This window comes from Amaranthus tricolor, chromosome 13 (assembly GCF_026212465.1).
Source record: "Amaranthus tricolor cultivar Red isolate AtriRed21 chromosome 13, ASM2621246v1, whole genome shotgun sequence".
Taxonomy (NCBI): domain Eukaryota; kingdom Viridiplantae; phylum Streptophyta; class Magnoliopsida; order Caryophyllales; family Amaranthaceae; genus Amaranthus; species Amaranthus tricolor.
Window position 1 is genome coordinate 8,954,562 of NC_080059.1, and position 27,741 is coordinate 8,982,302.

Consider the following 27,741-nt stretch of genomic DNA (forward strand, 5'->3'; position numbering starts at 1 on the left):
GATTTATTATTTTATTAAATAATAAATTTTATGGAGGAAAAGTAGAGTTGTAAATATTAAAAAATATTTAAAAAGTTAAAAATAATAACCCTAATAACCCTACAACTAAGCTAAAAATAATAAAACTAAAATAAAGAGAATAAAAATAAAACTAACGACCCACGAAATTGCCCAAAAAAAAGTCGGCGACTCGTCTCATATTAGGTGAAATCACATAACATACTATAACTTAGCCAAAAAGAAGGAGAGGATGTTTCCTTTTATAATGCTATTTTTTTTTTAAAATGACCTACTAAGCAAGTATATTTTTAGCCAATACATTTTATACTTTAGCATAGCCGCTTAAGGTTCGAGGTTGATAGTAGCTCGGAACAAGGAACAACAAGTACGTAAACGAAATCCATGAACACTGGGTAATAACCCTCGGTTTCGTTTTGAAAGGACCCTTGTTTTCGCCTTTTTTAATGAAACCGAATTATTTATCGTGAACATGTCAAAACCATAGCCAACAAGTTGGTGCAATCACTTTTCTACATGTACATCTAAAACATCTTTAAACAATCCACATTGCAATACAGGAAACATAAAATGACATGGTAGCCAAAGCCTTCTCAAAAAACAGAGCCGATCGTTCACATTAAGAACATGACCTCTATAACTTAGCCAATGTCTCTACCGAACTCGAGTCAAAATATGAATGCCACAGCCTCAATCAGATCTTTTTGATGATTTGAACGACGTCTTCATCCTCAAGTTCGTGTTCCTGCAAATATGAAAGAAAATTTAACCGAACATGAATTCAATGTCAATTAGAATATACTTCCTCTGATTTTAAATAGTTGCTACATTTCTGTTTTTTACATTATCCAATGCACAATTTTTAATCCTTAATATCTTTAATTTCATATGATAAAAAATTCTAAAAAGTTAAATATTATGAAAATATGCATTAAGGCGAATCCAACATCTCACTTGATGAACAGTGTAGCAAATATTAAAAACCGGAGGTAGCACATGTTTGTGGCTTGTATAAAAAAAGAGTAGAAATGCAACGAAGATGCATAGTTTAGGATCAACCTTGCCAACTTTTTGCGGCTTGTGCTTCACACTTGATCCCCAAACTAGAGCACTGCGGAAAAAAGAGAGGCATACATGAAGATCTCGTTCGTTTCAATTGTAAGCAATTAGTACAAAAGCAAATCAAATTGTAATACTTACTACTTAAATTGTTTCACCATATCCTTGTGAATTCGATCGCAGAAATCTTCTACAGTTCTCTTTCTGGATGAAAGGATGACAGGATCATTATAATCTGGATTCATTCCCTTAGGTTTTGTATAAATACGAGTAAGATTTAGGTATTCCCAGATCTTCTCCAGCAAGCCATCAAGGTTCCATTCCAGATGAGCACTACAAGATGAATTTCATCATAAGAGAAAGTTCCAAGTTACTCCTTCAACCGTAAAACACGTCTAAGGCGGAAAAATATTTTTAAAAAGAAAAAGCAAAAATGCATAGGAATAATCTAAGCTTCTAGCCATCCGTTGTGAATAATCCCAACTTTGAATTATTTTTTAATAATCCAATATTTGCCCTTAATTTGCAATCAACATAACCTTTTATTTTATAATAATTCAACATTTACCCTTGGTTTGCTATCAGCAAACCCTATTAGTATGCTGACAATAAATTAAGGCAAAGGTTGATTTAATAAAAAATAAAAAAAATTACCGTAAATAATACAACCTTTTGCTAATTTTCCTACAATAATACCAACTATTGATTAACCATAAATAAGACAACTTAAAGGGTATTTTCCTAGAAAATCCCTAGCATGTTAAAAATCAAACTATAGGTGATTATAAGACAAAAAAAATTGGTATATTAGTTAATAAACTAAAGTTGGAATTATTTTAGGAAAATACCCTACAAAGTTGGTATTATTCATGATTAATCAATAGTTGATATTATTGTAAGAAAATTAACAAAAGATTGTATTATTCACGGTAATTTTTCCTAAAAAATAATTCAAAATTGGGATTATTTACAGCGGATGGGTGAAAGACAAATTAATGTCAATTTTTCATTTACAAAAATGAGGGAAAATCAGTAAATGTGTTTTTATGATAGTAAGAGTCTCCATGTGGATTGACATTTTTATTTGTACTTTCATGGGAAGGCAAATATTCAGAACAATACAAAGCAAAGATTTTGTTTATGCCTTAAGTTTTAAGAGTTTACTAGCAGAATTCAACTGAAGTGTGCATACCACACTCCAAAAAACACAAGTGAAAATTGTGTGCAGATGACATGAACTGTGGGATCAAGCAATCTATGAACTGGTTTGACAAGTAGGCAGCCCACCAGCAGGCATCAAGGCATTTGCATACCATACGATTAGTTAATAGATGCTTGATGTGTAATAACCAATAAACAACCCGACTTTTGTCTGACACAAAAAAGATTAAATGAGAAAAATTGTGTGCACTTTTTAATTCTTGTGAAGCTGCACATGATGTTTGCTACGAAGGGTCAATCCAAAATAACGTCTTTCTTATCACTGACAAGAGTCAGACCCTAGAATCCTGCCGAGATGGGAGCCACTCATGGAATTGGAGTAATAGAATATTAGAATCTATGTATAGAACTATAGATATATGGATAAGAGAACAGAGCAGTTTTTAAGTCATGAATGAAAAGGCACAATTGTAATCTGATTGACAAGAGGCAACTACCTGATTGGGCAGTAATGAGGAAGTCTATCCAGAATCTCCAACTCTTCAAGGGTAATCTGATCAATTTTGTTTATGACATATAAGCATGGCATATAAACCCTACTTCCCTCAATAACATCAATGAGATCATCGGCAGTCGCATCATAACGAAGCGTGATATCAGCGTTGTGAATTCTGTATTCACTACATATTGCCTTCACAGTCTCCAGATCCAAATGTGTGTTCGTAACTGTAGAGGTCAAATTAATGCCACCCTTTTCTTTCTTCCTGAAGGTTAAATTGGGCGGTTCCTTGTTCAACCTGTTGTCAGAGAAGTCAGAGAAGCATAAGAAAACGACATAAAGGATTCAAGAGAAAATGGTTTCAAACTCAAAAAAGACATTTGATAATACCAATATGCCTATTAGAAAAACACAAGATGTTCAAGCTCGCAATAACAATTGTTCAGAATCACAGCCTCACAGTCAGAACTCAGACGTACATACTACGCACTATATAAAATATCTGAAGGTGTGGATATCGAACATGAAACACAACTTTTACTGAAAACCCCTAGTACAAATGTTTGACATATTTTCATACCCCTAAAAGAAAAAAAGATCCTTTTTGAGATGTCAAATCAAACAAACCAAAACAAAGAGAGAAGAACAGGGTAACATTAACCTTAATGCCCTCTATACACCCTACTTTTTGAGATGTCAAATCAAACAAACCAAAACAAAGAGAGAAGAACAGGGTAACATTAACCTTAATGCCCTCTATACACCTAGGGTTTATTGGACAAATAAGGCTAATGACTGACGAGTAGGCCTGCGGCATGCCTGAACACCATTTACAACCAAATTATCCTAACATTGAACATTGCATATAATATGTCGAGTCTATTTACTAGCAGATCAACTATAGACCTACACCCACAGTGCAAAAATGTGGTTTTTGGTCGCAATGGCAGTTACAGTCACATCGATGCGGTAACGGCAAATGGAGCGATGCAATTATCATACCGCAAAATATCTGCTGAAACCATGAGATGTCCATCGAACCGGCCTAAACGCAATCTTTACATCTTTGTGAAGCATTTAGAATTTGTTCGGTAGATTCAAAAATCGTTACAACTTGAACGACGCGATGTACTTTGGAAAAAAAATTAGGATCATACAACTGAAGTCTTCACTATTATAGGCTAACGAAAAAATAGTCCATATATGAAACAGCAGATTAATGGCCAATAAATCTAAATCCAATAAATCAATTGTCATATGATCAGATGATGATATCCAATTTAGAGAAGAATTTACTTCAGTAAATAAGTTCATTCAGAACAGAGTTGAGAACTAGAACTCCGCAAAAATTTCACTCTTCAACAAACCAGTCTCATAAGATCGATCATATGCAAGCAACCCCAAAATGTTAACTCAAAAAATTTCCGTCTCTTAAATTCTACAGCCATTTGCCACCCCATGACTCATCATATCAATGAAGAATTATTTGCGCCAATGTCCAACGAACAATAATGGTTCCTACCCTTGAATCACAACATGTTCAAGTTCTTATTATTCAAGGTGGTAATATACCTTTTGTTAAAACCTTAACTAGTTGACACAAATTTTGTCAAGGATGACTAACACTAGCTCAACAATTTTATGGTGCATCTTGATAACACTATGATATTCATAATTCTATAAGAGAGGCCAATCCAAGCTCAGATACAAACTAATATTAGAATCACTTATTCACGACATGAAAAGATAAAATTATATTCGTGTCCCCATTCTTTAAAACAAATTTAAGTCAAACTATCAAAACCTTTAACCCAACATGTATAACGACTAATTGTCAAAATGTATTGAGCTATAATGTGCAAATAAATCAATATATTTATGGGAGTTTCTACATGTTGCAACTGTGCTTTTAACTTTTCTACATGGTAATCAATTTTTTTACTCTACATGGTGACCCAGTGATATGGCAAACTGTTTTGTCGTGGTTGTTTTACTCTACATTATGACCCTGTGATATGGAAAATTGTGAAGTCGTGACCTTTTTTGGTAAAAAAGTTAGTCTTCAGTTAACTTATGCAATTACCATTTTGCCACTCCCTTCTTCTTCGGCACTCTCTCAACCAACATGTATATCACCATCCACAACCATCCTAACTCCATGGCACCCACCAATCCTAGTCAACATGATACTACCACCACCACTATTATGATTCATGACCAACACCAACAAAACCAAAGTCATCAACCACCACCAACTCAAAACTTCCAACTACCACTAGGAAAAAAACTAGAAATGACCAACAAAATGGACATTCAAGGATAATGTGTATTTATTTACAATATTTTTACTTCATCTATTTCTTACAATTCAAAGTCATTTCATAAAAATAGGCCACAAATTATACATAGTTTAAGTAATAGTTCAAAACCAAAAGCTAAACATGTCCACAAACGTTAGCGGTTGAGCCCTAAATTCTTGTTGATTGGATGAACATTTGAAATCCTTCCTCAATTGTTCAAAACCCATTAGTTTTAAAACCCTAAACGAATCCCAAATCTTCTTCCCCAATTTTCAACACCCTAAAGTTTAAAATCAAAAGTTCATTGATGATTTTTGTTGATAAACCCAAAAAACCAATAAGTTTAAAAGCCAAAAGCTTGCTCGAATTAGGTTCCTTGATGAGAATTTTGAGAAATTTTGTTTGTTGAAAATCACAATTTTGTGAAGAGAGAAGAGTTTAAAACCCAATAACTCTATATTTGCAAATCATGTTCACCAAAACCAAAATGTGACAAAAGAGGGTAATAGAAAGGTAGTATGATGATTGAACATAAATAATAGAACAATAACGAATTTTACTAAAAGAAGATCACGGCAGGATAATTTCCCATATCATGAGGTCACCACGTAAGTAAAAATAACTTTGGTTACCATATAGAAAAATTAAAACACAAGGTCACCATGTAAAATTTCTCTATATTTATTTTAAGATACATTTTCATAAATTCCAATCAGAAAGAAATTAGGAAGAATCATAAAAAAGATTATATTGTAAGGATGTTACACATATGGAATTCCATGTGTAAATACAACTTTGGATTATTTATCACCAAGGGAAGTCAACACTATGTATTACGAAGATAATTATTTTGATAAGCAGTGACAAAGAAGGGTATCCTCATTATATTAATTAATGCAGTCCAAGATATATATCAAGAATTGAAGACAAATGTTAGACATATGAAGGTGCAACAAAGAACTTTTCACTCATGATTAGCCTTTACCAAAGCTTGGCCCTAAGCCTTTTTGTACTAAATGAGATAACTTGATCATTCTAAGAAAATGTGCTTTAATACATGTTTGTACATGGTTAAGTATATGAGACCGAAGGCAACAAGAGATAAAGGATATTGAGAATTTAATTTACAGGTTGAGATGATAGAAAATCGCTAATGAATAGAGAAGGGTTATCATGTGGACGACCACTGTGATCTATTAATTTATATATTCAACCCAAACCTTTTGAGATTAAGTTTGTCATTGTTCTCATTTGTTTGTTTCAAAGAGTATGTCAATTTATCTCATCAAAATAATTTGTCTAAGATGTAAAGCAATATTCTTTTATAACATTTCATTACTTCTAGTGTCATTGAGAAGCATCCACCTAGGCTCCTACATAGGTGGAGCTACAAGTGCAAGCTTTGAAAAATGATTTTCTCGAAAAGTTTTTTGCCATTCAATGAATCTCAGTTTTGGACAAAATAAGCCTTTTAATTTAAGTAGAAAACCAAAATTATAGGTCGAAGCTCCACAACTACCAATCTACCATTAGCTCCTTTCCACCTCTCAAAGGAATTAAAAAAAAAAAAAAAAATCACAACCCAATTTTGAACATCTAATTTATAGATCATTATTTTTAAATTGTAAACTTTGAAGTGGAAGAAGATGATAATGGTGATAGACAAACCAAAAACTAATAACCTAGACAGACAAACTCATTTACCTACAAGACTACAACACAAGCATCAAAGTTTATCAAACTTGTCAAAACCTCTATGTCATCTTTGACCTATGCTTTTACAACATGAACACTAATCAAGCAACAAGAAACATGGTGGCATTCATGTAAATAGCAAGCCAAATGTCATACGATCACTTGTAACACCCCGACCCCTCGGACCGTCGGTGACTACTCATGGAGATTGTAGACTTGCCCCATAGACCAACACAAGTCTTTCCAACGCACTTGGGCCTCACTCGTGCGCACCCACGAAAACTTCCCAGGAAGTCACCCATCCTAAGATTACTCCCCACCAAGCACGCTTAACTATGGATTTCTTAGTAAATAGACTTCCATGATAAAAAGATGCACTTTATTTATATGAGTAGTCTATCAATCACTTTTCAAGCTAAATCTGGTATCACATCACAAGTCTTTAAAATTAAGAAACACTTTTTGCATTCGCAAGTGAACAAAACTCTACATAAATAGATGTAGTTAGCAAATTTTAATCTTATAATCAAGCTTTAGAGTTAACATAATGTCTTCATTGAATTCTTCAAATATATTCACATGTCATCTTGGTAAAAGTGCCTAAAAGTCGATTTCCTTTGTTTCCCTTCCACGAAATTCTAATGTCCTAGAAACTCGTGCCTCTACAAGAAGAGAATGAATGTCAACACCATAGTGAAAAAATGTGGTAACGCTCGCAATCACGGTAACAGAAGAGTTGATACGGTAACGAGAGTGATGTGATTACATAACACCTAAACATCGATCGAATCGTAAGGTATGAGGTATCCCTTGATAGGGCCCAAAACACGATTTTTTACACATATAGGTCCTAAAGCTTGTTTTTTCACTATGGAAAAAACTACTAGTAGACAAGAAAGAAGCTCCTACAACAAGGTCCTAACTTTTTCATGCGAAAACAAGATAGAGTAATTTGGCATACAGAGGACTAAAAAATGTATGAGAATATAAGGTACAAAAAATTTGACATCACCTTATCCCAAAGCCTTCGAGCTCTTTTTCTATGAGACGCTTGTGAGTTATTGGCTTTATTGCATCTAAAACAATTAAAATACAATTACAAGTCCTTGCAGTACTGATGACCTGAAAAGCACACAAACAACTAAACATGAAGATCATATAAGTGTAAGAACTAGGGAAGCATAACATGAGAGCCATGGCATATTGAGAACCACTATCTTGTTACTTGTTGAAGTTTTGACATTAAATTTATACTACGGCATGAAAGAAATTTTTCGTAACTCATACACACACAAATACAAAAGAAAGACTTAGATTTGTAAGAGTCTAGCTAATTTGTGGGGGAAAAGTTACAACTTTCAAAATTTAGGCAAATAACAATTGCATCTTTATGCCATATGAATTACTTATCTATCTTTGATTTGATTTGTAGAAGTAAAAGGAAATTTTAGCATTCTAGAAACCAGAAACTATTTAAATATATCCAACTTTAGCATTCTGCAAAATGCTGACCATGTTGTAGTCCCAAGGACATGAGAGACGTAAAAGCATTCGAATATGTAACCAAATAAAAATGATTTATCGTAGACTGATTGCCGTGAAAATAATACAAAGCTAACCACCAAATCTTTCAACTCACTATCATCGAATCCAATTTAGCACTAATTAGGATATTACCTAAACTTATTAAAAAAGGATGATTTTATTGGAAACAAATTTAAGAGAAAAGACCTAACAACTCGACAAATAATGGCGAAACCAAATGGTTGTCATACATGTAACACATAACAAAAAATTACCAGCATGAAATTGGTTGATTCACTCTATTGGAAACAGGATTTGTTGTGTTCTAGACTTGTTAAAAAGTAAACACATAAGACTCCTTCCACCCCAAATCATTTGCTACGTAAGGTTTATGCTCTTTTTAATGAATTTAAGAACGGATTATAAAACTTAGGATTAAAAACCTTAAATCCAATAAATAAGGACAATTGAATCAAATGTTTGGTCTGAAATCTGAATGTATTACAATAATATTATATGAATTATATTAAGTTAGGTTTTAAGGTATAAAAGATAAAAGTTCACTATGGAAGGAAATGTTGCAACCGACTTAAAATGAAAAATGTAGCACTAATTTGGGACAAAAGTAGTAATACAATTGCATAGTTGAGAAACTTTATAAATATATTCACATAATTATTTATGAAGTATATACTTGTCAACAACTCCCTCTACTTTCCAATCGTCCACTCCCCCTTCAAAACAAGCTAGCCTGTTATTCATCCTTTCCTATATTGATGCACCATGTCCACAAAATACGTAGTATACCCAAAACTAGTTTACATTGCAAAAAGAATGATCTCACAAATATAGATGCATAAGTTTAAACTTCAATTACAACCAAAAAGCAAAGATTAAAGATTAAACACACACTCATATTTCATAATCTGATCATAATCAAATGTCAAATAACATCAAAAACAAGGGTCAAGATGTCTGCAAAAATACCTGCCTTCCTCTACCTTTACCATCCTTGGCGCCCTCAATGATACCTGGTAAGTCCAGCAACTGCAGAACAAATAAACAAAGTAAGAAAACTCACCTCCCACAGCCAAATTGGGACAAGTTACCCTCAAATCTCTATTAGCTCAGCAGTTGTTGCAGACAAATAAATTACAAGCAAATGATCTAAATATAAGCTGTGAAAGAAAAATGTTCTTATCTACAAGACCTGAAGAAAATTTGGCAGAAAATTGAATGGAAACTGTTCTAGTAAAGGATAAAATAGCTGACATTGCAACTGAAACGTCACTCACTTTCACAGATTATTTTAGTGTGGTATCTGTGACAACACATTGCACAAACAGAAGGTTGCTTGTAGTCAACTAAAGTATGAAATCATATGCCTGAGCTGATTAAAATACAGCTATTATAACTGATTAATGATTCTGCAGTTTTTTTTAATAAAGTTAGTATAAATGTTGAAATCAAATGATTAAAAAGTCGACCTCTTCTGTTAATTCCAACATAAACAACACTATAGATTTATACCTTTCAAGATTAATATCAACACAATCAAGAGAAATGAGATCTAAAGCTCTCAAAAAACAATTAGGCATTGGAAACTCGTTATATTCCCAAGGATCAGCATCTTTACCTTTCAATAGTAAGCAAGAATGTTTTCATACAATTTACGATGTAAACAAGCTTATCATACCGAACAACAAATATGGTGATACTAAGAAACTACTAAGCACAAAATTACACAGAAATATTGCTAAAACAAAAGCTCAATCATACCTGAATTTTTGCTCCTCTATACATTATCACTCCAGGAATGCAAGTCAAGGTAGTAAATTCATAAGAAGCAACCTGTCCTAGAACAGAGACATAAGATTAGGAGAACTTCCAGCTTGTTCATAAGTAGGTTATAAAAAAGATATTATGTACAACAGGTAACAACATTCTAAAAACTACATTGATCTTCCCGGAGCAAATGTAGTATAACACAAGAGATTTGAACACAATGATGCATTAAAATACAACCAAAAGATATCTAACTTCATATACGCAAGTGTCACAAAAAGTAATAAATGCTTCCGCTCAACTTAGGCAGATACCAAATCAACAAGGCTCTAGTTCAAATCTCACAATTACAGAAACTCTATGAAGCCAGCCGGGCAAGGATATGAGAGAGGCAAAACGAGAGAAATTTACAAAAACTATTGTAATATTTTTGCATAGCAATTGCGCAAACAAGAGAACAAACAGAAGGATGTAGGACCTCAGAAAAAGTCCCAGTCAACTTATTAAGCAGTGTCGATTTTCCAACAGATGGAAAGCCAACTAACCCAACTCGGGCATCTCCACTTTTTGTGACATCAAAACCTTCACCAACAGGACCACCTCCTTTTGATGTGGGCGTCAACAGTTCTCTCCGTAACTTTGCAAGTTTAGCCTATTCAACATAAACAAGAAAAAAAAATTATTAACAAAAACTGCAGTGTTATTGTTAAATGTCATTTACAACAGGTTTATTAAATCACTTGTTTCAATATCTAAACCACTTTGATCACGAATTCAGGACAACACAATTCAAGTGGAAGATTGTGATTCTCAGCTAATTATGGTGCAAAATTGGTACACACATCAAAGAGGCAGAGTATAAGCAATTGTTTGGATTTGAAAAACTGCAAGGAATAAGTTCCAAAAAAAATTTAAAAATACAAATTTAATAATCTTACAAAAGTAGCCAATTAACAGGATAAAAGAATTTTGTTGTCCATCAATAAGTTCGGCACTTAAATTCAGCAAAAATTGAACACGAATTCAACGCAACTCACCCTTGAACATAAGTAGTACAAATAAGGATGCAAACAAACTAATTAACAGAAAAATTAACCTAGCTGCAAGAGCAACACGACAATCGAGCTGAATTACCCTTTATTAGTTTTTTAAGCCAAACAAATGTTTGCATCCATACATATGGTAATTGGCATCATTTCAACAAGAAATTGCCTTCTACTATGTAATGAGCAGCTAATTGGTAAGAAATAAATTACCTTAAGCAGTCCAAGGTGATGTGCAGTAGCTTTGTTTTTCTGAGTCCTTGCCATCTGCAAAGGAAAACAAATTGAAAACTCAACTAACAGAAGTAACCAACAAACAATCAAAAAATGCACAAAAATATTCCATTGTTGGGCATGAAATTCCGAAAATGAACAATATAAGTAAAACCCATTATAGCTAACTCCTTTTTCCATTTAATTAGAGTACAAATTTCAGTTTTTTAATAAAAATAGATCAAATTGATAGAGTTAAGAAGGGTAACGATGAGATGAAGGAGGGGAAAAATTAGGAGTACCTCATCTTCAATATCTTTGATTTTCTGCATCACAGTCGCCATTTTTTTGCAATTGGGGAAACTCTTATGATCTAGGAATTGTAAGGATGATCAAACGGAAACTGATTTCGCGACTGGAATAATGAAAAGGTTTGGATGTTCGGCAGGTCGGCGAGTACCTCAACTCTCAAGGCTGCAAATGGTGGAAGGTTCTAGAGACCAGAATGGTGTGTCGAGTGTTTTCCAATTGAGTGATACGACGACACTATGTTGGGCCAATTGTAATGATTTTCACGGGCCACCCGCCCAATAGTAACATTTTAAGAACTAGGATTACTGAATTATTTTTAATACAAAATTTACAAATTAAGTTTTTTTTTTGGAAATTAGTTTTCAAAATAAGTGTCTCCGTACTCGAGTTTTTAAAACAAGAATTAGTTGTTCAAATAACTGTCAATCAAACTAACAAAAAACAGAAGAAAACTAGTCAAATAAAGCCTAGACAAAAAGATATTTGACATTATTTGACCAACTCCCTGTGGTCATTGTTTATAACTTTATTTGCTAAGCTCTCTTTTGTCCATTGTTAATAGCAACGAACAAACCTTGAGTTGACGTTATTGACCATCTATTCTTTTGTTCGTTGTTATTAATAGTGAACAAAGTCTAAACATAGGCTCGGACGATGAGACAATTATATTAAAAATTAGTTTGTTCGAAAGCTAATTTTTTATTTTTTTTCATAAAAGCATTTTCAGATTATTTAAAATTTTGTGTTTTAAAGACAATCCTATTTAGAGATAGACTTCAATCTAGAAATGAGTCTTTAGTATTGACATTGGGTACATGACTATAATTGTGGTTCCACTAGTTAGAAATATTGAAAAAGAAGTCGATTATCATGTTTGCTAAAAATTAAATATTAAATGTTGATTGTTTTTAAAAAAAAGTTGATAAAAAGTAAAATTTAATTAAAAAAAAAAGCTATTCCTAATAGCTTAGTCTTTTTGGTTTTGGGTTAAAAAATTAAATATTATTGTAAATTCCTACCCTTTATAAGAATTAACTTACCATACCTACACATAGTTATTCGAAATTTACATGGTATTAAAAATTCTTCTAAACCCCCTATAATACCCTCAAACAAAGACCCCTTCAAGTAATTAGCTATCTTAACATTTTTCTAATTTGGCTTAAATTTTTAATATTTTAGTGGTATCGAATAATGAAATTTTTTCCTTAAATAATGCTTATAAAAAAGTGTCACAAAATTTCATTTTCCAAGATCGGATATCAGATCGAATCGATTATCAAATATCAAATATGTCAGTTTTCGAATATCATATATTCGATCCGACTGCATGTTTTGGATCGAATACCCGATTATGCTCACCCCTAGTAGATCTTTAATTCTATAAAAAATAAATATAATACCCCTACTCATTCAGCATACTTGTTCCATTACTCTTTTTACACTTACTAAGATAATATTTTAATCCTTAATAAAATATTTCTAATTGTGCATAATTACATACAAAAAGATATAATTAATAATCTTTGCATTGAGAAGAATGAAACAATATCCCAACTAACTATATTTGAACTTATAGATTAAAAAAATAAAAAGTAAGAATGATTAGTTAATAATAACAAAAAAAGTTTACCAGTCCAAACAAACAATCATCTTACATGACGGTTTGGGTTTTTAACAATTTTTTTCAAAAAAAGAAAATTAGCCAAACAAAAGTGCTACCTAAAATAGCGGTTTGAGTTAAATACCAAAACGCTATCTTAAGTAGGGGGTTTGGTCTTGATTTTCTTTTTAAAAAAAAAAATCCCTTCTACACTTATTGACCATAGTATAAAGTATACCTCTCTATTAGAGTACATGATTATTTGTTTTCTGCTTATTTAATTAACAACAACTTCAACCATTTCTCACTTAGCTGGCTACTTCTTCAATTGTTGATCAATTTTTTATGACTAGTCCCACATTGATATCCAGCTAAGTATTCAAACTTTTCATATTATAGTTGGTATATTTTACTAATAAAATTATAATCATTGTTTTAAGAGAGAGGGATAAAGAATGGAAAAATGGGCGGGGATAAATTTTGATAAAATTTTCATACTCATAACTGTAAATCTGAATTTACATTTTAACTCGTTGTCATTCGCTATAACTAACTGGATATATATTCACCTTAAACTTGTTTTACATTCACTAAAAATGATTTTGAATATAAATATACAAATTTGTTATATAGCAGTAAGTTATAGATATGACGAGAGTAGGTATAAAACGGAGCGGGTAAAACCCTGTACCCACCATCCATTTGGGTAAAATTTTATATCCACCACTATCTACACATTAATAGCCACTCCGAATAGGACATATGCAGTGAGTAAAATTTTACACATCTGCCATCTCTAGAAGACATACCATATACTAATAGAAAGAGATGAAAAAGTTATCGTTAATAAGTCACTCACCTCGAGAAAAAAACAATTATCAATTTTTAATCTTAAAGTATATAAAATATCGTGAAGCTTAAGTCATAAGTTTAAACTTTTAGTTGAATTGATTTATTGATATTATATTAAATTTCGACGTGACAAGAGGTTCATGAGTTCAAATCTAAATCACTCCACATTTAAAGTAAAATATTTAATATGAGATATAAAAAAACTTATGCTACATCTACATTTCTGAGTTTATTGCTGGACAATTAACTTTAACATGAGAATCATCATACTAAAAAATGTATTAATATATCAGAGGATCATAACATGTTCGTCACCATTTTTACCAGAATTGGTCATACTTTGAATTAAAGGGAAAATCCTAAATATTTCCCTCCCATAACCAACCAATTTTTTTTGCTCCAAAAAATTCTCTTAAATGTATCAAATCAATTCCTTCTTCTTATTCATCTCCATTTTCATATCCATTTTCCCACCATCATTTTCATCAAATACCCATCAAATCTTCAACAAATGTGCTCCAACAAAATCATCATGTGGGTTCCAATGGAAAATATCTTACCCATTTTGGGACTCAACAATCCCAAATTATTGTGGTCACCCTGCCTTTAAACTAGATTGTGATTCCAATTCTTCCCTCACAATCAATATCAAAAATCAAAAATATAAAATCCAAAACATCAATTATGATGATAAATTGTTAATAATTTCAAATCTAGGGTTTGATAATGGTCCTTGTCCTTCTAGAAGGACCCATTTAGTCAACTCTAGTTTAGAGGATAATCTCTTTAATTTGAGTTCTAATACTCAAAATGCAACCCTTTTCTTTGATTGTCATGGGTCTAATCTAAGATCGGATTTACCCTATCCATTTTCTTGTTTTGGATTTGGGTCTGAATCTGGGTCTGGCCGCTATGGTAAGGGGGGTTTTAGTAGTAATGTTAGTTTTATGGCTATAAATAGAACATGGGATGAAGAGTTGAGAAGAATTTGTAGATTTGTGGTTGATATTCCTATTCTTAAGACTATGGCTATGGAGCTTGCTTATGGTGAATTAGATTTGAATGATGTTTTTAAGAAGGGGTTTGAGGTAAAATGGAGGATTGATGATGGTGGTTTATGTGAAGATTGTTTGAATATTGGAGGAAGATGTGGATTCAATTATACACTTGGTCAACCTACTTGTTTCTGTGAAAACGGTGCAATTTGTAAAAAGCTTAATGCTACTTTAAATGCTCCAAAAGGTATTTTTTTTCATTTCCTCCGAATTAACACTTAATTAGAATCAGGTCTTGTTTTAGTTAAATATACATATTTTATTTTCTCTATTTTTAGTTGCACCAAAATTATTTTAGATTTAGGTCCATTCTAAGATATTTTGTTCAATATCAACTATTAAACCGCCCAAAATAGTGTTAAATTAAGGTTGTATCACGTAATTGTTAAATACTATTCCCTCCTATTCAGCTTACGTCCTATTTTCTTTTATAGTCAAGTCACCTTAATTGTTCCATTTTTATTTTTGATATGAGTTTTTGACTTTTTAACTTTTATGCCCTTAGTAACTTTATCCTATTTTCAAGTATACTTTTCATTACCCATACTAATTTTCCTCCCTTACATTAAAAAACCCATAATACCACTTTTTTTCCTACCCTTAAGATTCCACTTTTAACTCTCCTTAAGATCCATAAAAAATCAAATGGGACTGAATAGGAAGAAGTACTATAAAATAGAAAGTGAGTGATATAGTTATAAATCTTAATGTTGACTAAAATTGAAAGGGACAAAAGTTTTCAAAATTTTAAACTCTTAATATAAAAACACTGATTTAAACCCTTAAGCGATCATTATTATATAATTTTAAATGTCATCATGTTAGATAATACATGTAATATTATGCCATATGTATTACTGTATTGTAAAGATTTTTGAGTTATGGTAATTAAAATATAAGTTGTATTGACAATTACGTTAATCATAAAATCATTTATCGACCGTAATTGAAATCATATTTTTACACTATGCTTAATGCCTTAGCTTCGTTCCGTTTAACTTAACTGTGTTTCTTGTGTTTCTTAATTTAGATAAGAGGTCCAATTGGGGTGTATTCGTACTCGCAGGTAAACTCCTTTCCATCTAAATTTTGAACAACCATATGTGGATTTAGCAACAATGAATATCTTTTCTAAACATTTTTTTTATCTCATATTATCAAACATTTATAATTTTTTGATTTTAAAATATTATCATATGTGATTTCTTTTAAAATAGGCCCTTACGCCCTTTACGAATGATTAAAGAAAATTACATCAACTTTAATAATACTTAATTCCAAAATTGCATCAACTATAAAACTTGATTATACAAAAAAAAAAGCATATTAAAACTAATTTGGGCCCCTAATCTTTTGGGGCCTTGAGCGGTTGAACTCCCGAAATGAGCCTAGTACTGCCCAAAATGGCTAACTCGTTAAATCATATGAACTTTTTTATTTTTGTGAAGTTACAGATAATGTTTATTAGTAGGGTCAACCTGAAACAACCTCTTTATTATCATTAATAAGTGTATAATAAGGGTAAAGTTGCATATATCTAACTCAAACCCTCACTCAAAGTGAGAGCTGGTTAATTGTATTGGGGCAATAAAATGTTGAATTTTTATTTTTGTTGTTGTCATAATTGGCTTAACTTTTGGTCACAGGTATAGGAATTGGTGTATGTTTACTGTTGAGCTCTTTGTGCTTATTTATCTATAGACGGAAACGCAAGAATGGTGCCACAAAATTCTTGACTCACAACAAGTCTTATAGCCCATCCACGGGTGGATCAAATTTTGACTTCCTAAATGGGAGCACCTATTTTGGTGTTCATGTATTCACTTATAGAGAACTTGAAGAAGCCACAAATCACTTTAACCCCTCAAAGGAACTTGGAGAAGGAGGATTCGGAACAGTTTATCATGGTATTTTATCCTCGTATTATACTGAAAATCGACACAGTAACATATATTGGGGTCTTTATTAACCATCAACTTAATTTTTTGTTTGAATTGAGTTTTTAAATGGTATTAGAAGAAGCCCAAGCAGGGCTGTTCTTGACCCTAGGCAACGTAGACATTCTTGCCTAGGGCTCATAGCTTGAAAGGGGCCTAATACCTTATATCATCAATGTTGTCATATAGGACGTAAACCGCTGTATGTGAAATTATAACTTTACTTTTGTTGAACACTATTAAAGACCGAAATCAACTCTCTATAGAAAGGGCTCATTTCTTTTATGTTGCCTTGGCCATAAAATGTCAATGACACTAAGCCCAGCTAATAGCTTTGAAAATTTGAATTTCATTCATTCTTCCTTTCAACTTTTAACTTTTAGGGTATGGTTGGATTGGATGTAAATATTTAAGAGGGTAAAAAAAGTCAAAAGAAGAAAACGAAGTTGATAAATGAGAAATTAGTGAAATTTAATTGTTGTAGAGGTGGAATAATGGTTGCAAAGTAATGAAAAAACATGGGAGATCTCAATTTTGTGGGGTAAATATTTATCCTAGGAGAGGGTTGGGGAAAGTATTACCTCCATAATAGGGGAAATCATCTTTTTTTTTCTTCATTATTTTTATTTCATGCTCATTTTATCTTCTTCACAACTATCTCAACTACTTCAAATACATCTCTATTTGCTTTCATTTCATTAGTTTGACTTTATTTCCCCCTTAAATATTTACACTCAATCCAAGCGTGCCTTTAAGTAAAATAGAATAATGAACGCCAAGTATGACAAAAGTTTGTGTTGCATTAACTTAAAGTGCTTTACTTTTGATTGAATTTGTTTCTTGATAAAAATGCTTAAGTTATATTTCAATTGATTCGTTCTTTGCTTACTAATCTCGAAAATAACAGGAAAACTTCGAGATGGACGTGAAGTGGCAATCAAACGTCCATATGAAAACAACAACAAACGAGCAGAACAGTTCCTAAACGAGGTTGAAATACTTGCAACCTTACGCCACAAAAACCTTGTAAACCTGTACGGTTGCACATCTCGTCAGAGTAGTGAACTTCTCCTTGTTTACGAGTATGTTCCAAATGGCACAGTCGCGGATCATCTTCATGGAAAACAAAGTAAAAACGGGCTGCTTTCATGGTCAAAAAGACTAAGCATCGCCATTGAAACCGCAAGCGCCCTTGTTTACCTTCACGACTCAGACATCATTCACCGCGATGTCAAGACTCAAAACATCCTTCTTTGCAATGATTTTTCAGTCAAGGTAGCGGATTTTGGGCTTTCCCGTCTATTCCCCTTGGATGTGACTCATGTATCAACAGCTCCTCAAGGCACTCCCGGCTATGTAGACCCTGAATATCATCAGTGTTATCAGCTAACTGAAAAAAGCGATGTTTACAGTTTTGGTGTTCTATTGGCTGAACTTATATCATCGTTGCCTGCAGTTGATATCACAAGGCGAAGGGTTGATATAAATTTGTCTAATATGGCGATTAATAAGATTCAAAATCATGCATTACACGAGTTTGTTGATCCTTCACTTGGGTATCAGTCTGATTATCAGATAAAGAAGGAAATAACAGAAGTCGCAAAGTTGGCTTTTGAGTGTTTGCAGAGTAGAAAAGAAACGAGGCCAACGATGAACGAAGTTTTTAAGAGATTATTAGTCATACAAGCGAAACAAGGAAGTGAATTCGACAATGCAGAAGAAGTAGATATTCCTGTTGATGATGTTCTTATGTTAAAGGTTGATTTCTCTCCTTCTCCACCACAAAGAGAGGAGTATCATTTGGTTACACAATATAAGCCTAATGCTAGTGTTTAGTCTTTGCTTCTTTATCCATAATACTACTAGTACCAATTAACATGTTTTGTGTTTTTAATTTTTTAGAAAAAGAAAAAGTTGTATCAATGAGAATATGTGTATATAACTATATATGTACACCAAGTAGTAATATTATACTAGTATTAGATTAGATTGATAGTGCTAAAAGATCAATAAAAACATTATATAAAGGATCTGGCTAACAGGCGTTTTTGAAATATATTATTATATTATATATTTTTAATATAGCATAAAAATTTAGAATTTATCAATAAATTATGCGTTAAAATAATTATATTATTTTTATCTTTTATTTTATTTTCTAATTTATTCTTTCAGATATATTATTATTCTTGTAAACAAACGGTGGAGGTTCGTTTACATTTGCCTTGGATAAATGGGTGTTGAACAAAGAGATTTAAATACAAGCTATATATAGATTTGCACTCATTTTATGAACTTTTCCTATATGCACTATTTCTTTGTATTTGTACTACTATGCAATTCCAAGTAATAGCATTTTAGATGTTGAGTAGCTAATGGAAGGGAAAATGAAGTATTATAGTCTATTTTAATAAATTTATTTTATTTATATTTTTGAATATACCTACTACTTTTATTGTAAATATTATCTCCTATTTCTAAACATACTATATTCCTATTAATTTAATCCATTTACTTCAATATTTATTTTTCGTGTGAAAAGCAAATTAGGTAAAATGACTAAAATACATAAGTAATATACTCATGTGAGAGACCGTCTTTCGACAAAATAATTTTTAAAAAAAAATCATATTATTATAATATATATTAAATATGCTATTTAACCGTGTATATAGAATATTTCACGTTGAGAGAGTCTCATACGCTAATTTGTCGTACTACCCTTCAAAAGAATAAAAGATGCAGTAAGGTTTGACCAAGGAAGTGGAGAGACTCTCAAGGGGGGTCACAGTCAGTGAAGAAGAACCATCCAGCAAAACCATAAGCAGCAACCAAGCTTTGCTGCTAATTTTTGCATTCGCCATTTCAATAATCTCCATTGAATCATCATTATGATGGAATCTATGTTCTTCAGTTCATCATCTCCACTTCAGCTATCACTCCCTCCCAAATCTCTTCCCTCTTTTCCTGTTTCCATTTCATCTTTCACCAAGTTCAAATCAAATTCAAGACCTGGGCGACCTGGGCTTGTTTTACTTCCGGCGATGTGCATTCCAGGGCCAATTCAGGATACTGAAAAGTCGGAAAATGCTGAAGAAATTCCGGTCCCCTCATCTTCTTCATCCAACAATTCGACATACACTTGGTGTGCAGCTCTTGGGGGGTTGGGATTTCTTGAAACCACCTATTTGACTTACCTCAAGATCTCTAATACTGAGCCGTTTTGTGCTGTCGGTGGTGGGTCTTGCAGTGATGTCCTTAATAGTGATTATGCCGTTGTTCTTGGTAAATTTTGATTTTCTTCTTGCTTTTCTTTTGTAGGTGTTTCTTGTTTGTTGTTGTTCTTATTTCTTTGATGAAATTTTTGTGTTTGAATATCTGAGAAGTATTTATCTTACCCCTTTTGCTCCTGATTCACGTTGTTACACTTTTTGAGATTCTGAGACCTACAAACAGGTAATCAAAATAATGCAAAGGTAATGTAAACTAAAATTTGAGGCCTCTTAATTTAAGATAAAGAGCCCTCCCGTGAAAATTCGTCAAATAATCACCTGTGGGCTCCCATGTGTGTGGACACAGGCTTAGGACACCTGTGGGCTTGGCCCACAAACTCACAAATAATGAGTGTTTGACTTGCACATACACTTGATGAGGTTCGCTCTTCCCAAAATCATATAATATTGAGGGATTACCCACCAAATATTATATGCAAGTTCATAATCCACTATTTTATTTGATGTGGGATGTTCCTTGAAGTATTTCCAACACCTTTTGTAGTTGGGCACCTTGTACTAGAGCCCTGTACAGTTGGGGCCATGTGCGGTTGGGAACCTTGAATATGCAAGCTCAACCCATGCCATTGGTTGTGGAAGGCTTGAGTTCGCGTTTTTATGTCTGGTTTCACTACATGATAAATAAGGATCAATGAGCTAGATCTTAGCTCTTGCATCAGTTTCTTGATTATAGTGGATCAGAAATAAGTGAGGGATAAATCTTAGTAAGTGATTTAATTTTTCTGGAGAGAAGAGTGTAACTTGGTGGAGGTGTGGAGGAGGCTTGTTTTGATATTGAAATTTCTATGTCAATTTGATATTTTTGGTTTAGAAATGACATCACTGGTGGTGTGTTTTTAAGTCATGGCTTAAATAGGATTATATGGAAATTTTTGCTGAAAAACTCAAGCAGACTCTGAGACCGAGTTAGTTCCTGATACGTATTAGGGTGATCAAGGTTGCACAAGGTTGTGGAAACAACTTTCTAAATTGAACTAAAAACAAAACCCTTTATTTGATGTAGATTAAACATGATTGATTTGCACATATATCTAAATTGTAGTTAACTTTGACTGGTTTTGTTTCCTTCCTCACTCTCTAAGATCTGGACAGAGATGTGCAAGTACGCTTGAACTTTGCTCACAGAAGTTCAAAAACAAACCAGATATTTCGCTTAACTCAACTTTTATCATACTCTGAATTCTTAATCAGCCTATGCATATATTAATGATAAAACTAACATCAAATCCTCAACTATAATTAGTTAACAAGGAAATAAAGACTTATACACCCTAATGCAAACTGACCTAGAAAACCTAACTAAATCCTAATTAGATGCGATTTAGTGCAAGGTAAGTTAAACCAATAAGAATACCTTTCTTTAATAACCTTTGACCTATGCTACTTGGACTCGCCAATTTTGCCGCCTCATCAGTATCCGGTATGGCCGGTATGGATACAAGTGCTGGATATGCCGCACCGAACATGAGTAGGAAATTTGGAATTTGAAAGGTAGAGGGAATATATTTAAATTGAACATGAGGCTATCTCTGAAATTAAAAACCTAGATGTGATTGTTGAAGCTACTAACTTACTTGAAGTAAGCGACATCGTAGAAGGAGCTTCGATGAGAAAGCTTTTGCTTTTTGTAGAAGAAGAGGAGAAAGCAAAACGATGAAGACTAGTTTTTTCAAAGATTTGGTAATCTGAAAGTCTTCTTTTTCTATTACATTAAGCTTGTGCCTTTTCCCCTTGCCAACTGTCTCTTTCACTACCCAACTTTCCCCAACTATATCTCTTAATCAATTCTTTTTTATTTGGTTAGTTTTTCGATCACCTTTCTTTTATACTACATTTGTTTACTTTTTGCCTATTTGAGATTGAGAATTTTTTTAAGAAATTATTTTATTTGTTTTCATGTATCTCCGTAATCCAATACTAGGATGGTGTCCCCGTATGCTTTATAATTAAAAATGACGTACCGAATACTAGGATCCGCACTCGTTTTTGATACTCGTACCCAAGAGCAAGTAACATAGCCTTTGACAATATTAAAAGGTAAAAAATCACAATCCTACTTGAACTAGTTTAACAATTAATCAAATTTTGAAGTTTGATGAATGGTAGAAGTAGTTTCCATAAAGGTGTTAGTAGTCGAGCATCTCAATTCTTTAGGTCTTCTATAGTTTGAGATTTCGAGAAATGTTGCAACTTTGAAACATCATCAACGCCAACCTATCGATTAAGGGCTGTAGAAATTAACCTAGAAAAATATTCAAAAGCCAAAAAAAAAAAAAAAAACCACGCCAAAGCAAGAAGTTTTTGAGAGCATTTGGAAATTGGTTTATTGACACCAACCAACCGTTCTTGTGTGTCGACTCAGTATACACTAACCTATTAATGAATGTTATTCGTGAAGCTACCTCAATGTAAGGCTCCAATTGCATATGAGCTAGTAGAGGTTTATCTCCTCCAAGAATGTAGATTGATGAAACAATATATTACCTCGTTGGCTAATATATGGGATGATCAAGACCACGTGGGGTTTCAATGATGTGTGATGGATCGACTGGTCCAACTAAAATGCACATAGTCAATATCAATTCAACCACACCAATCTTACTCTAAATTAGGGAGATTACATGGAGTCAAGTAACATGCCAAGTGAAATTCAATATCTAAATCAACTTGCGATTTGGGATCAATTTTGGCCTAATGTCTCCCATGATGATTCCAATTTCCAATCACACTCAAATCATCAACAAGGGTGCAATAAATTATGATTCAGTTCACTGTGATCATTCAGTTCATTACATCAATTCATCAAGTGAATCATCAAATTTTGATAACATGAATTCATATGGTTTTGGTCAATCATCTTACAATTTTAATAAAAATGAAGAACAAGAACGTCATCACCACTCATTTTGGTGGTGATCTTGTATTATAAGTGCAAAGTATTATATTGTTTTGTAACATAATTTAATATTTAAATTATTTATTATTTTAATATTTGTATTAATTAACTAATTAATATTTTAAACAGTTAAACAAAGTAATTACTTAATAAATTGAATAATTATCTACTAAAGATACCACATATAAGGCAATTATGATGCTTATGGGCATATCATTACATAACAATGGTTGTTCAATAATAAAAATGCAATTATAGGCTCAATTCTTCCTTAATGTGATTTTTTTTTAAAAAAATCACATGACGTCAGCCGCAATCTGCGTTATACCTCTGTTACGACTGTTTAAGCAAACGCGTCCACAACCGTAAAGACTAGAAATTTGTCGGGATAATTTTCAACATGTTATGCTTTTCCATATTATCCAGTTTCTCCTTTAGTGTTTTACTGAATTGTATCGCTTGTCATGATTCCCTTTTATTTTGCTCCTTAAGAAATGGATCATTATTATTCATGTTGAAGATAATATATATTTTTGACGTGAATATCAAATTTTAACATCACTGCAGGTGTTTTGTTTGAAAGAAGATTCAATGATCATCCTTTTGCGTTTGCCAGGTGTCCCTCTTCCGTTAATCGGGATGACTGCTTATGGACTTATCATGCTTCTCGGTCTTAAGCTAGGGGGATGGGATTTGCCAATTAAAATCAATCAAACTGATGGTCGTCCACTTTTGCTTTCTGTTTCTGCTTCTATGGCAGCTGCGAGTAGTTACTTTTTGTACATTCTAGCTACTAAATTTGATGGAGCTTCGTGTTCTTATTGCTTGGCATCCGCTACTTTGTCATTCAGCTTGTTTTTCATCATCTTGAAGGTTTTTTCTCTCAGTCAATAATCTCTTTTTTCATTTCAAAGATAAGACTTTTCATTTATGGATATTTGTTTCAGGATTTTGGATTGCAGGAACTCCAAAAGATTGTTGGTTTACCATTGTGTACAGCTGCTATTGTGCTTGCAGTTTTGAACACCACATATAATTCACTACCGCCAATCATGTCAAGGTGATTAATTTCATTTTATCATACACATTTGTATACATCCTATATTTTGTGATTGTGTTAATTTTCGGAGCAATGCTATTTTTCCTGGCGACATGTCTACTTAAATATGCTCGATAACAGTTACTTGAACATCCACATCATATGTTGAGTTTTTATATGCAGCTGATACAAGTGTGTGTACTTAAGTCATTAAAATTGCTATGTTACTCATTTCATGAGTGCATTCATGAATTCAGTTCACTGTCACGTGATTCACTAATTTACTTGTGAATCGCGAATCAAAAAAAGCGAAATACGGTCGGTTTTGGGCTATTTTTGGGTTATTTTGAGCGAATCGAGATATTGCCACATGACTCACTAATTTACTGACACCCTTGATTGTCCCTAAAATGAGGCAGTTTCCACAACGCGACTGGAATTGTCTTTTTCCTGTCTCGGTTACTTTCTATTCCCTGCTTGTTCTCCAAGTCAAAAGCTCATTGAAATGTGATTCTGCACTAAAAACAGAAAACAGCTCCGCATTTGAGCAAATTTTATTTCGGTCGAATTTAGAAAAGGAGTTCTTAACTCATGTTCGTCAAATCACATATGGTTTTCTTAAATTCTCTGATAATTGGAAACTCGACGAGTTACAAAGGGAGCATTTGCAATATGATTTGCAAATATGACTCATTAGATGCTATAGACTTGACTCTTTTGCGGCTCTAATAGTTGGACATGGCTGTTAAGATGTGATGCGTTTTTGAATAATTTATTGAAGTTGTCTTTCTTTCCCCTTTTATTGAATAGTTCTGCGGCCATGGATTTGCCTTATTACACAACGGAGATCGTTAAGGAATCGAGTCCTTTTGCAATATCACTCGCTAAACATCTCAAATCTGTTGGGGCAAAGATGTATGGAGCTTTCTGGTGTTCACACTGTCAAGAGCAAAAGGAGGTAATGACTTTCACCCGATTTTTTTTTTCGGGTGACGGGGAGTAGGGGGAGGGAGCTAGAACTGACCGTAGAGGTGTTCAAAACAGACTCGATGACCCGATATTCATCCGACCTTGTAATTGAAGCCGATTTAGCCTGACGTAAAAATGAAATTACAATTATGTAGAACCAATGTGGACTCAAGACCCAATTTTGAACCAACCCGATACACCTGACTCGAAATCGACCCGATAACCCGAATAGATACCTCTAGAACAAAGACAAGAAGTTGCCTCATGATAAGTCTGCATCATTCTTGAACATATGTGGTGCATATGTAGCATTTCAATTTTGTCGTCCACATTTTATTCCACTGTTTCAATGTATTTATTCCCAGAAAAGGTTCAAAAGGGGAGACCCAAAAACATTATAATTTAAAGTAAGCCAAGAAGAGAAAATAATGTAGATGGGTTATTTGTTTTGTACTCTTTGATAATCAACTTCATCAACAATCAGGAAGACTGAGTTGTTTGTTTGTATTCACGCTTGACTCTTGCAGATGTTAGGTCGTGAGGCAATGAAGTTGTTAGATTATGTCGAATGTTTCCCGGATGGAGTCAAGAAAGGAGTTATGATGGTTCCGGCTTGTACGAAAGCCGGGATTGAAGGATTTCCTACTTGGATTATAAATGACGAGGTAAGTCTAATATTGTTAGCAAGTAGTTTTCAATCAGAAGATTCGTTTCGCACCAAGTTTCATGTTTCAGTTGTTCTCCTTTCTCGTATTCTCGGATAGTTGATACATCTTTTCTTCACCGTGAGCTTTGTGATTAGCTAGCAACATTTTCATGCATTTTTTTCTCTTTTACACTGTTGGGATTGGAGGGATATGGAGGGTTGCATTTCTCTCGTTTGGATATTAATTGGAAAGGTAGGGAAATGGAGGGAAAGGAATTTGAAGGAGGAACTCCCTCACATTTCAAACAAAAGAAATTCTTCCAATATTGAAAAGTTTTGAAAGGAAAACATATCAATCTTCCCACCTTTTCCTTTTCTGTCCCTCCCCTCAGCTTTCTTCCTTTTCTTCCAAAAATCTTATCCGAACATAATGTTAGAGAAGTTTGGCCTTCCTTCAATAAAGCATAACTATGCATTTATTTTTCAGGTCTTTAGCGGAGAGAAGACACTAGAAGAGCTAGCGGAGATATCTGGTTTTGGTAACGACTCTGTAAATCAACCTAACTAACGCTGTGGCTTCCCAAGTTTTTGGGCCTTGGAGACGACAAAATTCCGGCTGTGACGCATGTGATATATGTGCACTTGTTTGGCGTCCAGTATCTAACCCTCATTTTTTTGGGTTAAGGCTTCCAACATTTAACAAAGCTATAGCTACCCCTTTCTATGTATTATTTTTAAGAGCAGTTCAATGAGTGTGAGCTGTTTATGAAGAAGTCGTTATTTGTTGTATAGGGGTGTTCAGCGTGAAAAGTGAACTGGAACAGAAAAACAAACAAATTGGGAGGGGTAAGTGTCATTGTTATGTGTTTGGTTTAACTATGAAATGTAGACAGTAAGTTTTGTTTTTCTTTGTTGTTTGGTATATGTATAGCCTATAGGGAGTTAAATTTTCAATTCAGAGAATAGCCCTTAAAATATATTATGTGGGTTATAATATGGGACGGGCAAACTTTCAATACCCTACCCATATCCTATTCGAGACTTGATAGTCAGGTCTTAGGTTGTCGTTAAATTTTTTAGGACCTTTCCAGGCAGAAAAGTCGTTAAACACCTTAAATTCTTCCTAATGGCTAGCATTAGTAGTAAACAAGGGATTGTATACACATAGATGATATTTCTTTGTAATTAGTCAAGTGTTTAAGAGGTAACATATGTTTTGAGTTGATAATTAATTTGTTGATTACATGGGTCAATGCAGACAAGAAAAAACAAATAAATAATTAACTAAATCTAGGGCTTCAAGCTAATATATCAACAAGATAGGGAATTACTAGGGTAAATATGCAATTACCTTCATTGTCCCAATTTCAGTGACAAAGATAAGTTATCTTGAATATAAGTCATAGCTTTCTCAACTTGATTTTATGCCATAACCACAAACTTAATATCAAACACCACTCACAATCAAGCATGTATTCGAAGAATATTCAAAAACAGGACACAAATGGCCCAAGGTTCGTCTTTTAGGATTCGCAAAGGGGCTCTCGTATAGTTTTCGGGGTTCCAGGCCTCCAAACAAGCAATTTGGACAATGATTTTGCTATGACTTGATATTTAGGGATAATGGTTTACGAAGGGGTAATTAGGTAATTATACTATTAGGAGTAAATTGGGAAATAAGTTAGTTTTAAGTGGTAGTTTTCTTATAAATAAGAGGAATTAAAAGCTCATTAGTATCAAGAATATTGCTAAGAAAATTGTGAGTGAGTTTATACTCATTTTAGGAGACCTTAAGCTTCTCGAATTGCTTGATTTAGCTTTTGTTATTTTGTAATCTTCCTT

The 27,741-nt window shown here is 33.2% G+C and overlaps 3 protein-coding genes across 3 annotated transcripts; 2 read left to right on the forward strand and 1 right to left on the reverse strand.

Annotated features, from left to right (window-relative positions):
* Positions 1-210: 210 nt before the first annotated feature.
* On the reverse strand, positions 211-11,873 carry LOC130797875 (developmentally-regulated G-protein 3). The gene is made up of 10 exons (XM_057660657.1): positions 11,600-11,873; positions 11,298-11,351; positions 10,520-10,693; positions 10,036-10,107; positions 9,244-9,303; positions 7,745-7,854; positions 2,736-3,035; positions 1,219-1,410; positions 1,078-1,129; positions 211-763 (listed from the first exon to the last, which is right to left on the reverse strand). The coding sequence occupies exons 1-10, from the start codon at positions 11,639-11,641 to the stop codon at positions 713-715; spliced, it is 1,107 nt and encodes a 368-aa protein (XP_057516640.1). The 5' UTR covers positions 11,642-11,873; the 3' UTR covers positions 211-712.
* Positions 11,874-14,369: 2,496 nt separating this feature from the next.
* LOC130798308 (LEAF RUST 10 DISEASE-RESISTANCE LOCUS RECEPTOR-LIKE PROTEIN KINASE-like 1.2) lies at positions 14,370-19,083 on the forward strand. Its single transcript, XM_057661240.1, has 4 exons — positions 14,370-15,306; positions 16,150-16,185; positions 16,766-17,026; positions 17,964-19,083. The coding sequence occupies exons 1-4, from the start codon at positions 14,481-14,483 to the stop codon at positions 18,890-18,892; spliced, it is 2,052 nt and encodes a 683-aa protein (XP_057517223.1). The 5' UTR covers positions 14,370-14,480; the 3' UTR covers positions 18,893-19,083.
* A 651-nt stretch (positions 19,084-19,734) lies between these two features.
* On the forward strand, positions 19,735-26,876 carry LOC130798195 (thiol-disulfide oxidoreductase LTO1). The gene is made up of 6 exons (XM_057661083.1): positions 19,735-20,341; positions 23,862-24,118; positions 24,193-24,305; positions 25,095-25,242; positions 25,781-25,918; positions 26,387-26,876. The coding sequence occupies exons 1-6, from the start codon at positions 19,948-19,950 to the stop codon at positions 26,465-26,467; spliced, it is 1,131 nt and encodes a 376-aa protein (XP_057517066.1). The 5' UTR covers positions 19,735-19,947; the 3' UTR covers positions 26,468-26,876.
* The last annotated feature ends 865 nt before the right edge of the window (positions 26,877-27,741 follow it).

Bases quoted from the DNA above. Each gene is read 5' to 3' on its own strand.
- LOC130797875 (XM_057660657.1), bottom strand. From the start codon at position 11,641: ATGGCGACTGTGATGCAGAAAATCAAAGATATTGAAGATGAG. The intron at 10,108-10,519 runs GTCCTACATCCT...GTTCTAGGACAG, and splicing joins TGACTGGGACTTTTTCTGAG to GTTGCTTCTTATGAATTTAC. The intron at 1,130-1,218 runs GTAAGTATTACA...TTTTTTCCGCAG, and splicing joins ATGGTGAAACAATTTAAGTA to TGCTCTAGTTTGGGGATCAA.
- LOC130798308 (XM_057661240.1), top strand. From the start codon at position 14,481: ATGTATCAAATCAATTCCTTCTTCTTATTCATCTCCATTTTCATATCC. The intron at 15,307-16,149 runs GTATTTTTTTTC...TTCTTAATTTAG, and splicing joins TACTTTAAATGCTCCAAAAG to ATAAGAGGTCCAATTGGGGT. The intron at 17,027-17,963 runs GTATTTTATCCT...CGAAAATAACAG, and splicing joins ATTCGGAACAGTTTATCATG to GAAAACTTCGAGATGGACGT.
- LOC130798195 (XM_057661083.1), top strand. From the start codon at position 19,948: ATGATGGAATCTATGTTCTTCAGTTCATCATCTCCACTTCAGCTATCA. The intron at 24,306-25,094 runs GTGATTAATTTC...TTTATTGAATAG, and splicing joins CTACCGCCAATCATGTCAAG to TTCTGCGGCCATGGATTTGC. The intron at 25,243-25,780 runs GTAATGACTTTC...TGACTCTTGCAG, and splicing joins ACTGTCAAGAGCAAAAGGAG to ATGTTAGGTCGTGAGGCAAT.